This window comes from Tursiops truncatus, chromosome 10 (assembly GCF_011762595.2).
Source record: "Tursiops truncatus isolate mTurTru1 chromosome 10, mTurTru1.mat.Y, whole genome shotgun sequence".
Taxonomy (NCBI): Eukaryota; Metazoa; Chordata; class Mammalia; order Artiodactyla; family Delphinidae; genus Tursiops; species Tursiops truncatus.
The window spans coordinates 55,799,093-55,819,216 of NC_047043.1; the positions used below are offsets into that span (position 1 = coordinate 55,799,093).

Sequence of the window (20,124 nt, forward strand, 5' to 3'; positions counted from 1 at the left end):
TACACTCAAATTATTTTCCTTTCCCTTTCCTTTTTTGATTCTTCTCCATGTCATGAAAGAAAACAAGCAGGAAATCAGAAGGCATAGGATCTAGAATGGGTTTTGCCATTTCTCTATTTGTATTAACTCAATGCAAATCGCAAAATCTCTCTGAACCCTCTTCTTTACCGAGACTATGAGAAAGCTAGATAAAATAAGTGTTAAAATTACCTTCAAGCCCAAAGTTTTATTAGCTCTTTTGGTCTACAAAGTATTTGTTTTCCCTCCCTATTCCCTGTGGCAAGCAGATACATGAAGGTTCAGACTGCAGACTCTAGAATAGGATGAACATGAGTTCAACTCTTGGCTCCACTATCTACCAGCTGTGTGGTCTGGGGGCCAGCTGACCTTTTCAAGGCTCAGTCCCATATTTGTATAATGGGAATATGGGTACCTACCTCACAGGGCAGAACATCTCAAACTGTAATATGAATGCTAATCAGCTAGGATCTGGTTAAATTTCAGATTCTGACTCAGCAGACGTGAGGTAGAGACTGAGATCCTGCATTTCTAACAACCTCCTATGTGACACCCATAGTCTGAGAACTACATTCTTGAGTGGCATGGTCATAATATGTATTGGATAAAATGAAGAAATCAGTAGCTTATCTCAAAAAGTAGATAAAAAATTAAATGAAATAACGTATACAAAAGAAGTTAGCACAGGGCTTAGCACATACACTCAATAAATGGAGCTGTTATGACCCTCTCTATTAACCAGCCATTGCATAAAAATGAAATTGTTTATATCTTTATTTTTTTGGTTAGTAGTTCATGCTTCCTTTTCACAACACTAAATACTGTATATTAAATAGTAGATAATGATACATTCATACAGCTGCAAAGAGAAAGAGAGAGAGATCCTCAAACATGGGACAAATTTCAAAATACTATTAGCTTAAAAAAGCAAGTGCAGGGCTTCCCTGGTGGTGCCGTGGTTAAGAATCCGCCTGCCAATGACGGGGACACGGATTCGAACCCTGGTCCGGGAAGATCCCACATGCCGCGGAGCAACTAAGCATGTGTGCCACAACTACTGAGCCTGCACTCTAGAGCCCGCGAGCCACAACTACTGAGCCCATGTGCAACAACTACTGAAGCCCACGTGTCTAGAGCCCGTGATCTGCAACAAGAGAAGCCACTGCAATGAGGAGGCTGTGCACCTCAAGTAGCCCCTACTCGCCTCAACTAGAGAGGGCCCATGCACAGCAACTAAGACCCAACACAGCCAAAAATAAATAAATAAATTTATAAAAATAAAAATAAAAATTTTTAAAAAGCAAGTGTAAAATATGCTATCATTTGTGCAATATAAGGTGAAAAAGCAAATACAAGTCTGCTTATTTAAATACTTATGCAAAGGCCAAATACAAACAAAAATCAAAAACAAAACACAGAACTATTTGGTGAATACTCATGGATTGGAAGACAAAATATTGTTAAGATATTAATTCTCCCAAATTGATCGACAGATTCAACCCAATCCCACTCAAAAATCCCAGCAGTCTTTTCTGTAGAAACTAACAAAGTAAATCTGAGTATATGAAAATGCAAAGGACTAAAGAATAGCCAAACTAATTGTTAAGAAATTAGAGAACTTACTCTACCTGATCTCAAGACGTACTTCTCAGCAATAACAATACAGGCCTAACTCATTTTATTGTGCTTTGCAGATATTATGTTTTTTACAAATTGAAGGTTTGTGGCAACCCTGTGTCAAGCAAGGCTGACTCTCTTGTTAGGGGATAATGTAGCTGGTGACTAAGTTGAAGCCAATGCTTAGTTACCATTCCAAAATTCCTAGAGCCTTAAGAATTATGCTAAATCTACTCTGCCTATGCTCTATAACTGGAACAACAAAGCCTGGATGACAGCACATCTGTTTACAACATGGTTTACTGAATATTTTAAGGTCACTGTTGAGACCTATTGCTCAGAAAAAAAAATTCCTTTGAAAATAGTATTGCTCATTGACAATATACCTGGTCACCCAAGGGCTCTGGTGGAGATGTACAACAAGGTGAATGTTGTTTTCATGGCTGCTAATACAACATCCATTCTGCAGCCCATGGATCAAGGAGTCATTTTGACTTTCAAATCTTATTATCGAAGAAATATACTTCATAAGACTAAAGCTGCCATGGATAGTGATTCCTCTCATGGATCTGAGGAAAGTCAACTAAAACTTCCTAGAAAGGATTCACCACTCTAGATGCCATAAAGAACATTCACGACTCGTGGCAAGAGGACAAAATATCAACATTAACAGGACTTTGGAAGAAGCTGATTCCAACCCTCACGGGTGATTTTGAGGGGTCCAAGACCAGTGGAGGAAATAACACAGATGTGGTAGGAATAGCAAGAGAAGTAGAATTAGAAGTGGAGCCTGAAGATCTGACTGAACTGCTGCAATCTCCTGATAAAACAGATGAGAGGTTGCTTCTTATGGATGAGCAAAGAGAGTGGTTACTTGAAATGGAATCTACTCCTGGCGAAGATGCTGTGAAGATTGTTGAAAAGACAACAGAGGATTTAGAATATTATATAAACGTAGTTGATAAAGCGGGGCAAGGTTTGAGAGGACTGACTCCAATTTTGAAAGAAGTTCCACTATGGGTAAAATGGTACCAAACAGCTGCAGAGAAATCATTCATGACAGTAAGAGTCCCCTGATGCAGCAAACTTCATTGTTGTCTTAAGAAATTGCAACATCCATTCCAACCTTCAGCAACCACCATCCCTATCCGTCAGCAGCCATCACCACTGAGGAAAGACCTTCCAGCAGCAAAAAGATTATGATTCACTAAAGGCTCAGAGGATGGTTAGCATTTTTTAACAATAAAATATTTTTAAATTAAGGTATATACATTGTTTTTTTAGACATAATGCTATTGCACACTTAATAAGCTACAGAAGAGCGCTTTTATATGCACTGAGAAACCAAAACATTCATGTGACTCACTTTATTGCAATATTTGCTTTATTGTGGGGGGGAGACCAAACCTATGATATCCTCAGGTTTGCCTAATATCAAGCAACAATATCAATATCAAGACAGTTGTGTATTGGTAACTGATTCAGACACATAGATCAATGAAACAGAATACAGTCAGATATAAACCCATACACGTACGGTCAATTGATTTTCTTTAAAGGTGCAAAGGCAACCAAATGAGAAAATTTTTTTTAAACAAATGGTGCTGCATACGGGATCAAAACCAAAAAGGCAACCCAAGAGTGAACTCTGATGTCAACTATGGGCTTTGGGTGATTACGATATGTCAATGTAAGTTCATCAATTGAACCAGTTTAGTGGGGAATGTTTAAAATGGGGAAGGCTACCCATTTGGGGGAGCACGGGATATATGAGAAATCACTGTACATTCCCCTCACTTTTGCTGTTAACCTAAAATTGCTCATCTTAAAAAGAAGCAAGAGGGACTTCCCTGGTGGTCCAGTGGTGAAGACTCCACACTCCCAATGCATGGGGCCCAGGTTCAATCCCTGGTTGGGGAACTAGATCCCACATGCTGCAACTAAGGGTTCACATGCCGCAGCTAAAGATCCTGCATATTGCAACTAAGACCCGACGCAGCCAAATAAATAAATAAATATTTTTTAAAAAGAAAGGAAGAAAGGGGAAAGAGCATTGAATAAAACAGAACACAAAACACTAAGAAAGATAGTAGAAACCAGTCCAACAATATCAACAATCATACTTATGTAAAGATAGGTAAGATGCTGTCAAAAAAAAATTTTTTTTTTAAAGCAAGATATAACTACGTGGTTTTTCTTGTAGAAAAACTTAAAACATTAAAACACAGAGGACTGATGGGAAAACATATACCGGGCAAATAACTAATCAAAAGAATGCTGAATGGTATGTCAATATCAGACAAAATAAACTTTTAAGGCAAAATATGTTAATAGAAAACTGTGCTAATAATAGAAAACTAGGGACTTCTCTGGTGGCGCAGTGGAAAAGAATCCGCCTGCTGGCTTCCCTGGTGGCGCAGTGGTTGGGGGTCCGCCTGCCGATGTGGGGGCGCAGGTTCGTGCCCCGGTCCGGGATGGTCCCACATGCCGCGGAGTGTCTGGGCCCGTGAGCCATGGCCGCTGGGCCTGCGCGTCCAGAGCCTGTGCTCCGCAGCGGGAGAGGCCACAGCAGTGAGAGGTCCGCGTACCGTAAAAAAAAAAAAAAAAGATAAAAAGAATCTGCCTGCCAATGCAGGGGACACGGGTTCAAGCCCTGGTCCGGGAAGATCCCACATGCCACGGAACAACTAAGCCCATGTGCCACAACTACTGAGCCTGCACTCTAGAGCCTCCATGCCACAACTACTGAGCCCGTGCACCTTAAGCCCATGCTCCACAACAAGCGAAGCCACTGCAATGAGAAGCCTGCGCACCGCAACGAAGAGTAGCTTCCATTCTCCACAACTAGAGAAAGCCCGCAAAAAGCAATAAAGACCCAACGCTGCCAAAAATAAAAAAAAAAAAAAATAGAAAACTGTGTTAATATAAATACAAAACTACGAATTCAAATCAAAGGAAGATATATTAATTCTACCACTTGCATATGCCCCTAATAAAAGTCTATCTCTATATGTATACATATATATTTACGTATATAGACAAAAGTCAAGACAAAACCAACACTTTAGTTGGAGATTAATATATCTCAAGTATTGATAGATTATACAGACAAAAAAATATTTGTAAAAATATAAAACCCTATATCCAAGGATGTACATTCTTCTCAAGCACACCCTTATAAAAGTTGGCCATTGTATTAATCTATAAATAATTTCTCAATAAATCTCAAAGACTAGGAATCACACAAGACCACATTCTCTGATCCCAATGCAATTAACAGTCAACATGAAAAATAAAATTAAATTTCCCACAAATTGGGGAATTTAAAATCACATTTCTAAGTAAATCATGGGTCAAAAAAGAAATTATAATGGAATAATACTTAGATCTATATGACAGTTAAGATATTAAAACTTGTATAAACTTTAAGTAATATTAAGTAAATTTATAGCATTAAATACAAAAAAAAGGCCAAAATGAGCTAAGCATCGAGCTTAAGAAGTCGAAAGGAAAGTAGGATAAACCCAAAGAAAGTAAAAATAAAACATTAAAGAGTAAGGCCATATAAACCATCACAACTATTCAAAAAGAGAACAGAATTGTAGTTACAGCAAAGATTTTTAAAATGAGAATACTAGGAACAGCTTTATGCCAATATATTTGAAAACTCAGAGGAAACTAAAATTTTTCTAGGAACACACAACCTATCAAGACTTCTGACCCAAAATGCCTGCATAGGTCTATTAAAGAATTTTTATTTGTTGTTAAAAATCTTCTTACCAAATAAATAAATAAATAAATAATCAATAATCAATGTAACTAAACACAAGGCCCAGATGTTTTGGGGATGAGTGCTACATGCTTTTTAAGAACAGGTCATTCTAATCACACGTATTTCCAGAAAACACATAAAGGTGGTAATAAAGCAAGACAAGGAAAGTAGGAAAAAGGAAAAATACAAGTTTATCTCAATCTTAAGCCCTGATGAAAAATGATAAACAAAATACTGACAAACCTAATCTAATATTTTATCATGTTAACATGTTAATGAGAAAAACCACGTGATCATCTCAGTAGAGGTAGAAAGAGCATCTGACAAAATTTAACACACATCCTTGATTTTATAAGATAGTTAACAGGGTGGCTGATTATAAAAGCATTCTATTAAAAAACCTGCATTTATATACATAACAGACAACATGTAATTTTTTTTTTTTTTTCAGTACCGCTGCGGCCTCTTCCGCCGCGGAGCACAGGCTCCGGACGCACAGGCCCAGCAGCCATGGCCCACGGGCCCAGCTGCTCCGCGGCATGTGGGATCCTCCCGGACCGGGGCACAAACCTGCGTCTCTTGCATCGGCAGGCGGACTCTCAACCACTGGGCCACCAGGGAAGCCCAACAACATGTAATTTTAAAAAGAAGTTATCCCCCACCAGAGCAATAAAAAATATAAGGTATATTAGAATAAAGGTAACAAAAAAAAGGTAAGATTTTTATGGTGAAAATTATTGTAATGTAAGACATTAAAGACCCAATTAAATGAAGAGACATACCATGTTCATGTATGAACTCTATTGTAACTGGTCTCTAACTGCAATGCAATTCTAATCAAAATCTCAACATTATGTTTTGAATGTACATATATACATACCCCGGATCACAAGTAAAACCTATCTCTTACTATGAGAGTCACAGTTTAAGATGTTTGAAAAAGATTTGCTGAAGATGGAAGAATAAATTAATGAACCCTGATATATATATATATTTATTTATTTATAAATATTCATATAATGGATTACACAGCAGTGAAAAAAAGGCAACATAGATGAATTTCATGCACTGTGTTGACTTTAAAAAAGTTATAGAAGGCAATATACATAACTCTTTTTAAAACTCAAAAACAGGCAATACTAACATTTTAAGAAATACATACATATGTGATTTAAAAGTAGAAGAAAATGATGTCATTCAGCACAGTGCTTATGTTTAGGGAGGAACCAGAGATATGAGATAGAAAGAAGCACACAGGTAGAATGATAATATTGGTGATATTTAACTTTAAATTGTCTAATGGAGTCCTGCAAGTTCATTTTAACATTATGCTTAGTAAGTTATATGCATGTGGCAATACTGTATATGCATCAAATATTACATACAAAAAAATTGTTTAAAATCAACTGGCCAGGTTAGAATCCATACAATGTGAATAGAGGAAGAAAGAGAAAATATGAACAGACCCAATCACAAGCAATGAAATTGAAACCGTGATTAAAAATCTTCCAAAAAACAAAAGTCCAGGACCAGATGGCTTCACAGGCGAATTCTATCAAACATTTAGAGAAGAGCTAACACCCATCCTTCTCAAACTCTTCCAAAAAACTGCAGAGGAAGGAACACTCCCAAACTCATTCTATGAGGCCACCATCATCACCCTGATACCAAAAGCAGACAAAGATACTACAAAAAAAGAAAATTACAGACCAATATCACTGATGAATATAGATGCAAAAATCCTCAACAAAATACTAGCAAAGAGAATCCAACAACACATTAAAAGAATCATACACCATGATCAAGTGGGATTCATCCCAGAGATGCAAGGATTCTTCAATATATGCAAATCAATCAATGTGATACACCGTATTAACAAATTGAAGAATAAAAACCATATGATCATCTCAATAGATGCAGAAAAAGCTTTCAACAAAATTCAATACCCATTTATGATAAAAACCCTCCAGAAAGTAGGCATAGAGGGAACTTACCTCAACATAATAAAGGCCATATATGAAAAACCCACAGCAAACATCATTCTCAATGGTGAAAAACTGAAAGCATTTCCTCTAAGATCAGGAACACGACAAGGATGTCCACTCTCACCACTATTATTCAACATAGTTTTGGAAGTCCTAGCCATGGCAATCAGAGAAGAAAAAGAAATAAAAGGAATACAAATTGGAAAAGAACTGAAACTGTCACTGCTTGCAGATGACATGATACTGTACATAGAGAATCCTAAAGATGCCACCAGAAAACTACTAGAGCTAATCAATGAATTTGGTAAAGTTGCAGGATACAAAATTAATGCACAGAAATCTCTTGCATTCCTATACACTAATGGTGAAAAATCTGAAAGAGAAATTAAGGAAACACTTCCATTTACCGTTGCAACAGAAAGAATAAAATACCTAGGAATAAACCTACCTAGGGAGACAAAAGACCTGTATGCAGAAGACTATAACACACTGATGAAAGAAATTAAAGATGGAGAGATATACCATGTTCTTGGATTGGAAGAATCAATACTGTGAAAATGACTATACTGCCCAAAGCAATCTACAGATTGAATGAAATCCCTACCAAATTACCAATGGTATTTTTTACAGAACTAGAACAAAACATCTTAAAATCTGTATGGAGACACAAAAGACCCCGAAGAGCCAAAGCAGTCTTGAGGGAAAAAATTGGAGCTGGAGGAATCAGACTCCCTGACTTCAGATTATACTACAAAGCTAATCAAGACAATATGGTATTGGCACAAAAACAGAAATATAGATAAATGGAACAAGACAGAAAGCCCAGAGATAAACCCACACACCTATGGTCAACTAATCTATGACAAAAGAGGCAAGGATATACAATGGAGAAAAGACAGTCTCTTCAATAAGTGGTGCTGGGAAAACTGGACAGCTACATGTAAAAGAATGAAATTAGAACACTCCCTAATACCATACATAAAAATAAACTCAAAATGGATTAGAGACCTAAATGTAAGACTGGACACTATAAAACTCTTAGAGGAAAATATAGGAAGAATGCTCTTTGACATAAATCACAGCAAGCTCTTTTTTGATCCACCTCCTAGAGTAATGGAAATAAAAACAAAAATAAACAAATGGGACCTAATGAAACTTAAAAGCTTCTGCAAAGCAAAGGAAACTACAAGTAAGACGAAAAGAGAACCCTCAGAAAGGGAGAAAATATTTGCAAACGAATCAATGGACAAAGGATTAATCTCCAAAATATATAAACAGCTCATGCAGCTCATTATTAAAAAAACAAACAACTCAATCCAAAAATGGGCAGAAGACCTAAATAGACATTTCTCCAAAGAAGACATACAGATGGCCAAGAAATACATGAGAAGCTGCTCAACATCACTAATTATTAGAGAAATGCAAAACAAAACTACAATGAGTTATCACCTCATACCAGTTAGAATGGGCATCATCAGAAAATCTACAAACAACAAATGCTGGAGAGGGTGTGGAGAAAAGGGAACCCTATTGCACTGTTGGTGGGAATGTAAATTGATACAGCCACTATGGAGAACAGTATGGAGGTTCCTTAAAAAACTAAAAATAGAATTACCATATGACCCAGCAATCCCACTACTGGGCATATACCCAGAGAAAACCATAATTCAAAAAGACACATGCACCCCAATGTTCATTGCAGCACTATCTACAATAGCCAGGTCATGGAAGCAACCTAAATGCCCATCGACAGACAATAGATAAAAAAGATGTGTCACGTGTATACAATGGAATATTACTCAGTCATAAAAAGGAATGAAATTGGGTCATTTGTAGAGACGTGGATCGATCTAGAGACTGTCATACAGGGTGAAGTCAGAAAGAGAAAAACAAATATTATATATTAACGCATATATGTGGAACCTAGAAAAATGGTACAGATGAACCAGTTTGCAGGGCAGAAATAGAGACACAAATGTAGAGAACAAACGTATGGACACCAAGGTGGGGGAAGTGGCGGGGGGTGTGTGTGTGTGTGGTGGTGTGACAAATTGGGAGATTCGGATTGACATATATACACTAATATGTATAAAATGGATAACTAATAAGAACCTGCTGTATAAAAAAATAAATTTAAAAATATTCCAAAAAAAAAAAAAACGTGAATAGAATATTTTTCAAATTCCTGTCAAAAGGTTTCTTTGTCCTGAGCTGAATGGCCAAAAGAGGTTGCCTTTTGACACCTAACAAATAATAAACAAGGGTGGAAAATAGAGAGCAGAGCCAGCTGGTTTGAAGGGCAGAGATCCCAGGAGCTCTTCAAAAGGGCAACTCCAGGCTTCCCTGGTGGCGCAGTGGTTAAGAATCTGCCTGCCAATGCAGGGGACACAGGTTCGAGCCCTGGTCCGGGAAGATCCCACATGCCGCGGAGCAGCTAAGCCCATGCGCCACAGCTACCGAGCCCGTGTGCCACAACTACTGAGCCACCATGCCACAACTACTGAAGCCCGTGTGCCTAGAGCCCATGCTCCGCAACGAGAAGCCACCGCAATGAGAAGCCCGCGCACCGCAACAAAGAGTAGCCCCACTCGCCACAACTAGAGAAAGCCCGTGCGCAGCAACGAAGACCCAATACAGCCAAAATAAAATAAATAAAATAAATAAAATAAATAAATAAATAATAATAAAACTGTAACTCTATATCCTTTAAAGAAACCCTCCCCAAAAAAAGGGCAGCTCCCAGGAGGAACAACTAAAGGGATATGGTCACTAACAAACTGTCCCCCATTGACATGTAAGGTGGTTTTTAGGAGTCTATGACCGGAATGAACAACACCAAAATAATACAAAATCAGGGGTCAAACTTCTATTTTAACTAAGGGGAAATTTATAAAACAGTGTCATATCCTTCTTTCATTTCTTCTCATGAACATTCTGGTTATGGCTTCACAAAACATTTTTAGTAACTCAACTCTTTCTCTTTTTTTGAGATCAAGGTGCTCGTCACAGCATGCTATGTTGCCTACGAATCAAATTGCTCAAGGCAGGGTACCTGATAGGCTTCAGCAGCTGAGGTCACCACGTGCTCCACAGCACCAACAACGAAGACTCCCTTCTTAATATGCTCCCTTAAGTACAGTCCAGCCGATGCAGAGTCCAGGAGGTCATAGATCTGCTCGTTGTAGATTTCAATAAAGGAACACTTACAAAGAAAACTCTTTCCAGCTCCAGCCTGTAAAAGAGAAGCCTGGTGTAGCTATGTTCTTTTCATGAGTTCATCCTTACCTTTCATGAGCATTCATCTTTCACTCACTTCACAACATATAAAATTCCTACAACATTATCCTTTACACAATACAGGACACTTAAAAGTCAGGTTTAAAATACAGATTAGTAGTTTCAGCACATCAGTACACTTTAAAGTGGCATCGAACTGTGGTCCCAGGAGCCCTTAAAGTTCTCACCAGTGCCTCAGAACAAAGACAGGGAGGTGGCACTTGAGCATTCCAAATAGGCAATTCCATTTTTTGTTTAATTGAGGTATAATTGATATATAGCATTATACTAGTTTCAGGCGTATAACATAATGATTTGATATTTGTATATATTGCAAAATGATCACAATAAGTCTAGTTAACATCCATCGCCATACACAGTTACATAATTTTTTTCCCTTGTGATGAAAATAGCAATTCCATTTCACCTGTCTTATATATGAATCAAGTGTTATATTCCTCAAACGACTGAACACAATGTATTTTAAAAGTCTCTCTTTAAAAAAATAAACAAATAAAAGTTTTCTTTAAAAAGCCTCGCTATAGGATTTTTAACCACAGAAATGCACGTCACTAAACTTACTTCACTGGCACATAATATGTGTGTCTAACTGCAATGGTCAGGCATAGTTTCTGCAAAGGAGTAAGGGGTAAACCAATGCTATATATCAGACTCCTTGGCACATAGGTAATAGAACATAAAACACTAATGGCTCTTAAGCCTGGAATTCCCTAAGCTAAAGACGCACAACCAACAGAATGACCCAATCTGGGAGCCAATGGAAAATGGAAGGCCACATCGCTAGGATGATGGAGCCACACCACGTGTGAAGCAAGGAGAGCATAGTCAGGTGGTAGCAGGTGCTGCAAAGGAGGTACAGATGGGCCCATTACTAGTGGCTGTCATGAAGATGTAGGGACAGCTGCAGTCAACTGTGAGCCTAGGCGTAGGTAGGTGATGGAGCTTAATGAATTTGTTTTCCTCAGTTAAGATTTTCTTTACACTTTCTCTCTTGTAAAATCGGAGAGCCTAAGAAGCACTACATTCTTCTTTCTTTCAATGTGGGTTCATGGATGATGCATGTTTTATAGACTAAAAACTTTTAGAAAATAATAAACTCAGAATCCTTAATTTAATCTTAAGAATTGAAAGATTTTTTTTTTTATGACTCTAGCCTAACCACACTGTAGACTACCGGTGATGCCCCTCCATGTATCATGAGCTGATTAGTAGTAGTTAGCTACTCAAAACTAGGTATTTCATAGAATCGCTTTATTTTTACAATAAGTTTTACCTTCTCTTTTTCACGTTCAATTAAGGAAAACAAATATTCAAAACTTCGTGGAATTACTCCTCTCAGGTTATGAGAAAAATTATCAGATTCAGATGGTCCTAAAGAAAAATGTAAAAAAATATATATATAGCTGTTCATTTTTATTCGTTAACGGGAGTCTTTCAAAACAGCAACACTGAAAGGCAATTCATATAGAAAAGACAAACTGTATAATCAGTTTCTTTCAGGCCCCAAACAAGATAAATCGTGGTCTGTAACAGATGGCATAATAGAACCTGCCTATCAATGGGACTGAAGAGAAGGGCCCACAATAGCCACTAAGCAATTTTTAAAAGTAGTTGTTGTTTGATAAATTAAAAAATCCATTTCAGTCCCAAGCTTGAAATTCTTCCTTCTGCAGGTACCAAAATTAGCAGAAATAACAAATAATTGTACTTTACTGTTGCATAAGACATTCTGTCTCCTAGGCTGATCTTTATACACTGGCTGTGGGGCCACAGGCTAATTACTTAAATCTCTTGGAGTTTTCAACTATAATATGGAAAGAATAATGGTAATAACTATCTCACAGGGTATAAAAATTAGCATTAGCTAGTATTTTGTTAATTGGGCAATAAAAGCCAAGCTGGTAAGAAAGATACTATAGGAATTCTTCACAAGATTTCTGTACAGACAGAAAACTGAAGAGCAATCCAATCTCTATTTTGTTAACGTTGGGGAAAAGGGGAGATGTGAGTGGATATGTAAACAGCAGGATTTTTTGGATACTAATTCAAGCTATAGCTATATCTGTCAGAAAAAAAACTATAAAGCTAGAAAAGATCCAAAAGTTACTACATGTATTAGTTAAACATGCCTTAGAGGGACTTCCCTGGTGGTGCAGTGGTTAAGAATCCACATGCCAATGCAGGGGACACGGGCTCAAGCCCTGGTCCGGGAAGATCCCACATGCCAAGAAGCAACTAAGCCCGTGTGCCACAACTACTGAAGCCCATGTGCATAGAGCCCATGCTCCACAACAAGAGAAGCCACCGAAATGAGAAGCCAGTGCACTGCAACGAAGGGTTGCACCCCACTCGCTGCAACTAGAGAAAGCCCACACACAGCAATGAAGACCCAACACAGCCAAAAATCAATCAATAAGTAAATTTATTTTAAAAATATATATATGCCTTAGAGACCAAAGGAACTAACAAATGCTGGCGTATGCTAGGAAGTTACAGAAAATAAATTTAAAAATATTATTGTCATCTCGGTGTGCTATACCTTAAAAAAAAAAGAATAAAAAATATACAAAACAGGGCAGAGAAATGCAAGTAAATGAACACAGAGGACAGATAATATTAGAATATTATCTATAGACAGAAAACTCCGCGGCATGTGGGATCTTCCCGGACTGGGGAACGAACCCGTGTCCCCTGCATCGGCAGGCGGACTCTCAACCACTGCACCACCAGGGAAGCCCAAGATAATTTTTAAATAAGAAAAAAGCTTGAGGGACTTCCCTGGTGTTGCAGTGGTTAAGAATCCACCTGCCAATGCAGGGGACACAGGTTCAAGCCCTGGTCTGGGAGGATTCCATATAACGCAGAGCAACTAAGCCCATGCGCCACAACTACTGAGCCTGTGTTCTAGAGCCCGCGAGCCACAACTATTGAGCCCATATGCCACAACTACTGAAGTCCGTGCACCTACAGCCCGTGCTCCACAGCAAGAAAAGCCACAGCAATGAGAGGCCGGCGCACCACAATGAAGAGCAGCCCCTGCTCACTGCAACTAGAGAAAGCTTGCCCACAGCAAAGAAGACCCAATGCAGCCAAATATAAATAAATAAATAAATAAATTTTAAAAAAAGAGATAAAAGCTTGAATGGGCATTTTACAGAGAGGCTATTCAAATGTCCAATAAATGTATAAAAGGTGCTTAGTAGTCAATGGACATCAAACAAGTGCAAATAAAAACACGAGATAGTACTATACATACTCCAGAACAACTAAAATTTTTAAAACGGACAATACCAAGTGTGGACATGGATGTGGAGCACTGGGAAATTCCACATCTATGCATCTCCATCATGACCTTTTTACTAAAGCTGAACATACATATACTATAACCCAGCAAGTCCATGCCCAGAAGTTTAAAGTTCAATAGATATGCACTATAAAAGACCCACACGAGAAAAAAATGTCCGTAACAGTACTATTCATGTGCTCTAAAACTGTCTAGCAACAGCAGAATAGAAAATGTGGAACTCCTTTAAGATGGCAGTGTGGGAAGATGCAGAGTTAGCGTCTCCCCACAACTAGGGCACCTGCCAGCCGCTGGTGGGGGGCTCTGACCCCAAAGAGATGGGAGGAATCCCAGAGTGAACCGGTAGGATGTAGGGGGACCAAGGGGGGAGGAGAAATGGAGGCCAGACAGGATCGGCTCCCCTGAGGCTGGGGAGATCAGGAGAGGGAGGTGGGAGGGACTCTCCGGGAAGAGTGGGAGAGGAGCAGAGGGTGATCGCCTGGCCCACTGGTGTCGGGGAGGCTCCTGAGCGCCCAAGCCAGTTCCCCCCCACAAAGCCCCATCCAGGCCACATGGGTTCTGGGGGCACAGGAGGGCTGCTGGGGAGATCAGGAGTGGCAGGTGAGAGGGGCCACCGAGGAGGAGGGGGAGAGAAGCAGAGGGTGTTTTCCCCGCCCACTCGGGCCCAGGGAGCCTACTGAGCTCCCAGACCAGTTTCCTGCCCTCCAAGGCCCACCCCGCATTGGTCCTGGGGGTATAGGAGGGAGGACAGGGAGATCAGGATTGGCAGGTAGGAGGGGCCCTCCCAGACCCCAGACCAGAGGAGCAGCAGAGGAGAGGAGGGCGTTTGCCCCACCCACTCAAGCCCAGGAAGCCTGCTGGGCTCCCAGGTGAGGTCCCCCACCCTCTGAGACCAGGGGCCCCTTCTGGTCCTTGAGCCTAAGCCCCACCCCCCCACAGCCCCCAGGGCCTTTTCCAGCCCTGTGGGTGCTGAGCATGGGCCCCACCCACCGCCCAAACCTCACCCTTGCTTAGGCCCTGCTCTCCATAGCCAAGGCCTTCCCCCCGCTCCTTTTTTTTTTCTTTTTTCTTCTCCCTCCTCCTCTTTTTTACTATTGTGGTACTGACGTACCTTCCAGTTGTTGATTCATCTATATTTTTATTTTTACATTCTTTCTAATATATCTATTAGTTTCCTAGTCTAATTTTATTTTTTACTTTGTTATTGTTCTCTTTTCTTTGCCACCCCACACAGCTTGTGGGATCTTGATTTGTGAGCACAGGGTTGGGCAGAAGCTCCTGTGGTGGGAGCTCCGAATCTGAACCACTGGACTAATAGAGAACCTCAGACCCCAGGGAATATTCATCAGAGTGAGGTCTCACAGAGTTCCTCATCTCAGCACCAAGACCCAGCTCTACCCAAGAGCCTACAAACTCCAGTGTTGGAAGCCTCAGGCCAAACAACCAGTAAAACTGGAACACAATCCCACTCATTAAAAAAAAAAAAAGAGACAGCAAAAAAATATGTCACAGATGAAGGAGGAAGGTAAAAAAAACCTACAAGACCAAATAAATGAAGAGGAAATAGGCAATCTATCTGAAAAAGAATTCAGAGTAATGATAGTAAAGATGATCCAGAATCTCGGATATAGAATGGAAGCACGGATTGAGAAAATACAAGAAATGTTTAACAAAGATCTAGAAGAACTAAAGAACAAACAGAGACGAACAACACAATAAATGAAATGAAAAATACACTAGAAGGAATCAGTAACAGAATAACTGAGGCAAAAGAAGGAATAAGTGAGCTGGAAGACAAAATGGTGGAAATAACTGCCGAGGAGCAGAATACAGAAAAAAGAATGAAAAGAACTGAAGACAATCTCAGAGACCTCTGGGACAACACCAAATGCACCAACATTCGAATTATAGGGGTCCCAGAAAAAGAAGAGAAAAAGAAAGGGTCTGAGAAAATACTTGAAGAGATAATGGAAAACTTCCCTAACATGGGAAAGGAAATAGTCACCCAAGTCCAGGAAGCACAGAAAGTCCATACAGGATAAACCCTAGGAAAAACACACCAAAACACATATTAATCAAACTAACAAAAACTAAGTTCAAAGAAAAAATATTAAAAGCAGCAAGGGAAAAACAAAAATTAACATGCAAAGGAATCCCCATAAGGTTATCAGCTGATTTTTCAGCAGAAACTCTGCAGGCCAGAAGGGAGTGGCAGGATATACTTAAAGTGATGAAAGAGAAAAACCTACAACCAAGATTACTCTACCCAGCAAGGATCTCATTCAGATTCGATGGAGAAGTCAAAAGCATTTCAGACAAACAAAAACTAAGAGAATTCAGTACCACCAAACCAGCTTTACAACAAATGCTAAAGAAACTTCTCTAAGTGGGAAACACAAGAGAAGAAAAAGACACACAAAAACAAACCCAACTAACACACCATTGTAAAGCAATTATACTCCAGTAAAGATGTTAAAAACAAACAAACCCAAAACAATTAAGAAAATGGTAATAGAAACATACCTATTGATAATAACCTTGAATGTAAATGGATTAAATGCCCCAACCAAAAGACACAGACTGGCTGAATGGATACAAAAACAAGACCCATATATATGCTGTCTACAAGAGACCCACTTCAGACCTAGGGACACATACAGACTGAAAGTGAAGGGATGGAAAAAGATATTCCATGCAAATGGAAATCATAAGAAAGTTGGAGTGCAATACTCGTATCAGATAAAATAGACTTTAAAATAAAGACTGTTACAAGAGATAAGGAGGGACACTACATAATGATCAAAGGATCAATCCAAGAAGAAGATATAACAATTGAAAATGTTTATGCACCCAGCAGAGGAGCACCTCAATACATAAGGCAAATGCTAACAACCATGAAAGGAGAAATTGACAGTAACACAATAATAGTAGGAGACTTTCTAACACCTCACTTACACCAATGGACAGATCATCCAAACAGAAAATAAATAAGGAAACACAAGCTTTAAATGACACAATAGACTAGATAGATCTAATTGATATTTATAGAACATTCCACCCAAAAGTGGCAGAATACACTTTCTTCTCAGGTATACATGAAACATTCTCCAGGACAGATCACATGTTGGGTCACAAATCAAGCCTCAAAAAATTTAAGAAAATTGAAATCATATCAAGCATCTTTTCTGACCACAACGCTCTGAGACTGGAAATCAATTATAGGAAAAAAAGTGTAAAAAACACTGGAGGCTAAACACTGTGCTACTAAATAACCAAGAGATCACTGAAGAAATTAAAAAATACATAGAAACAAATGACAATGAAAACACGATGACCCAAAACCTATGGGTTGCAGCAAAAGCAGTTCTAAGAGGGAAGTTTACAGCAATTCAATCTCACCTCAAGAAACAAGAAAAATCTCAAATAAACAATATAACCCTACACTTAAAACAACTAGAGAAAGAAGAACAAAGAAAACCCGAAGTCAGTAGAAGGAAAGAAATCATAAAGATCAGAGCAGAAATAAATGAAATAGAAATGAAGAAAACAATAGCAAAAATCAATAAAACTAAAAGCTGGTTCTTCGAGAAGATAAACAAAATTGATAAATCCTTAGTCAGACTCATCAAGAAAAAAAGGGAGGGCTTCCCTGGTGGCGCAGTGGTTGAAAGTCTGCTTGCCAATGCAGGGGACACGGGTTCGTGCCCCAGGCTGGGAAGATCCCACATGCTGCGAAGCGGCTGGGCCTGTGAGCCATGGCCGCTGAGCCTGTGCGTCCGGAGCCTGTGCTCCGCAGCAGGAAAGGCCACACAGTGAGAGGCCTGCGTACTGAAAAAAAAAAAAGAAAGAAAGAAAAAAAGGGTGAGGACGTAAATCAATAAAATTGGAAATGAAAAGGGAGAAATCACAACTGACACTGCAGAAATATAAAGGATGATAAGAGACTACTGCAACAACCATATGCCAAAAAACTGGACAACCACGAAGAAATGGACAAATTCTTGGAAAGGTACAATTTTCTAAGACTGAACCAGGAAGAATTAGGAAATATAAGCAGTCCTATCACAAGTAATGAAATTGAAACCAGAATTTAAAATCTTCCAACAAACAAAAGTCCAGGACCAGATGGCTTCACAAGCGAATTCTATCAAACATTTAGAGAAGAGCTAACACCAATCCTTCTCAAACTCTTCCAAAAAATTGCAGAGGGAGGAACACTCCCAAATTCATTCTACGAAGCCACCATCACCCTGATACCAAAACCAGAAAAAGATATCACAAAAAAAGAAAATTATAGACCAGTATCACTGATGAACATAGATGCAAAAATCCTCAACAAAATCCTAGCAAACAGAATCCAACAGCACATTAAAAGGATCATACACCATGATCAAGTGGGGTTTATCCCAGTGATGCAAGGATTCTTCAATATACGCAAATCAATCAACGTGATACACCATATTAACAAATTGAAGGAGAAAAACCATATGATCATCTCAATAGAAGCAGAGAAAGCTTTTGACAAAATTCAACACCCATTTATGATAAAAACCCTGCAGAAAGTAGGCATAGAGGGAACTTTCCTCAACATAATAAAGGCCATATATGACAAACCCACAGCCAACATCGTCCTCAATGGTGAAAAACTGAAAGCATTTCCAGTAAGATCAGGAACAAGACAAGGTTGCCCACTCTCACCACTCTTATTCAACATAGTTTTGGACGTTTTAGCCATAGCAATCAGAGAAGAAAAGGAAATAAAAAGAATCCAAATCGGAAAAGAAGAAGTAAAGCTGTCACTGTTTGCAGAAGACATGATACTATACATAGAGAATCCTAAAGATGCCACCAGAAAACTACTAGAACTAATCAATGAATTTGGTAAGGTTGCAAGATACAAAATTAATGCACAGAAATCTCTGGCATTCCTATACACCAACAACGAAAAATCAGAAAGAGAAATTAAGGAAACACTCCCATTTATCACTGCAACAAAAAGAATAAAATACCTAGGAATAAACCTGCCTAAGGAGGTGAAAGACTTGTACTCAGAAAACTATAAAACACTGATGAAAGAAATCAAAGATGACATAAACAGATGGAGAAATATACCATGTTCTTGGATTGGAAGAATCAATATTGTGAAAATGACTATACTATCGAAAGCAATCTACAGATTCAATGCAATCCCTATCAAATTACCAATGGCATTTTTCACAGAATTAGAAAAAAAAAAATCTTACAATTCGTATGGAAACACAAAAGACACCGAATAGCCAAAGCAATCTTGAGAAAGAAAAATGGAGTTGGAGGAATCAGGCTCCCTGACTTCAAACTATACCACAAAGCTACAGTAATCAAGAGAGTATGGTACTGGCACAAAAACAGAAATATAGCTCAGTGGTACAGGACAGAATGCCCAGAGATAAACCCACACACATATAGGCACCTAATTTAAGACAAAGGAGGCAAGAACATACAATGGAGAAAAGACGGCCTCTTCAACAAGTGATGCTGGGAAAACTGGACAGCTACATGTAAAAGAATGAAATTAGAACACTACCTAACATCATATACAAAAATAAATTCCAAATGGATTAAAAACTTAAACGTAAGACCAGACACTATAAAACTTTTAGAGGAAAACATAGGAAAAACACACTTTGACATAAACCACAGCAAGGTCTTTTTTGACCCACCTCCAAGAGTAACAGAAATAAAAACAAAAATAAACAAATGGGACTTAAAGTTAAAAGCTTTTGCACAGCAAAGGAAACTATAAACAAGACAAAAAGACAATGCTCAGAATGGGAGATAATATTTGCAAATGAAACAACAGACAAAGGATTAATCTCCAAAATATACAAACAGCTTATGGAACTCAATACGAAAAAAACAAACAATCCAGTTAAAAAATGGGCAGAAGACGTAAACAGACATTTCACCAAGGAAGACATACACATGGTCAAGAGGCACATGAAAAGATGCTCAACATCACTAATTATTAGAAAAATGTAAATCAAAACTACAATGAGGTATCACTTCATGCCGGTCAGAATGGCCATTATCAAAAAAGCTGGAAACAATAATTGCTGGAAAGGGTGTGGAGAAAAGGGAACCCTCCTGCACTG

General features: G+C 38.8%; 1 protein-coding gene across 5 annotated transcripts in view; it reads right to left on the bottom strand.

The window, feature by feature from the left end:
• Positions 1-20,124, bottom strand: part of KIF15 (kinesin family member 15) — an 80,548-nt gene that overhangs the window by 45,494 nt on the left and 14,930 nt on the right. For all 5 annotated transcript variants that reach the window (XR_012334555.1, XM_073811026.1, XM_033864617.2 and 2 more), the window contains exons 6-7: positions 11,963-12,060; positions 10,445-10,624 (exon numbers count right to left, since the gene is read on the bottom strand). Coding sequence is in view for 4 of the 5 variants with exons in the window: in XM_073811026.1 (XP_073667127.1) it covers positions 10,445-10,624; positions 11,963-12,060 (278 nt within the window). In the remaining variant the exon portion in view is untranslated. The remainder of the gene's footprint in view (positions 1-10,444; positions 10,625-11,962; positions 12,061-20,124) is intronic.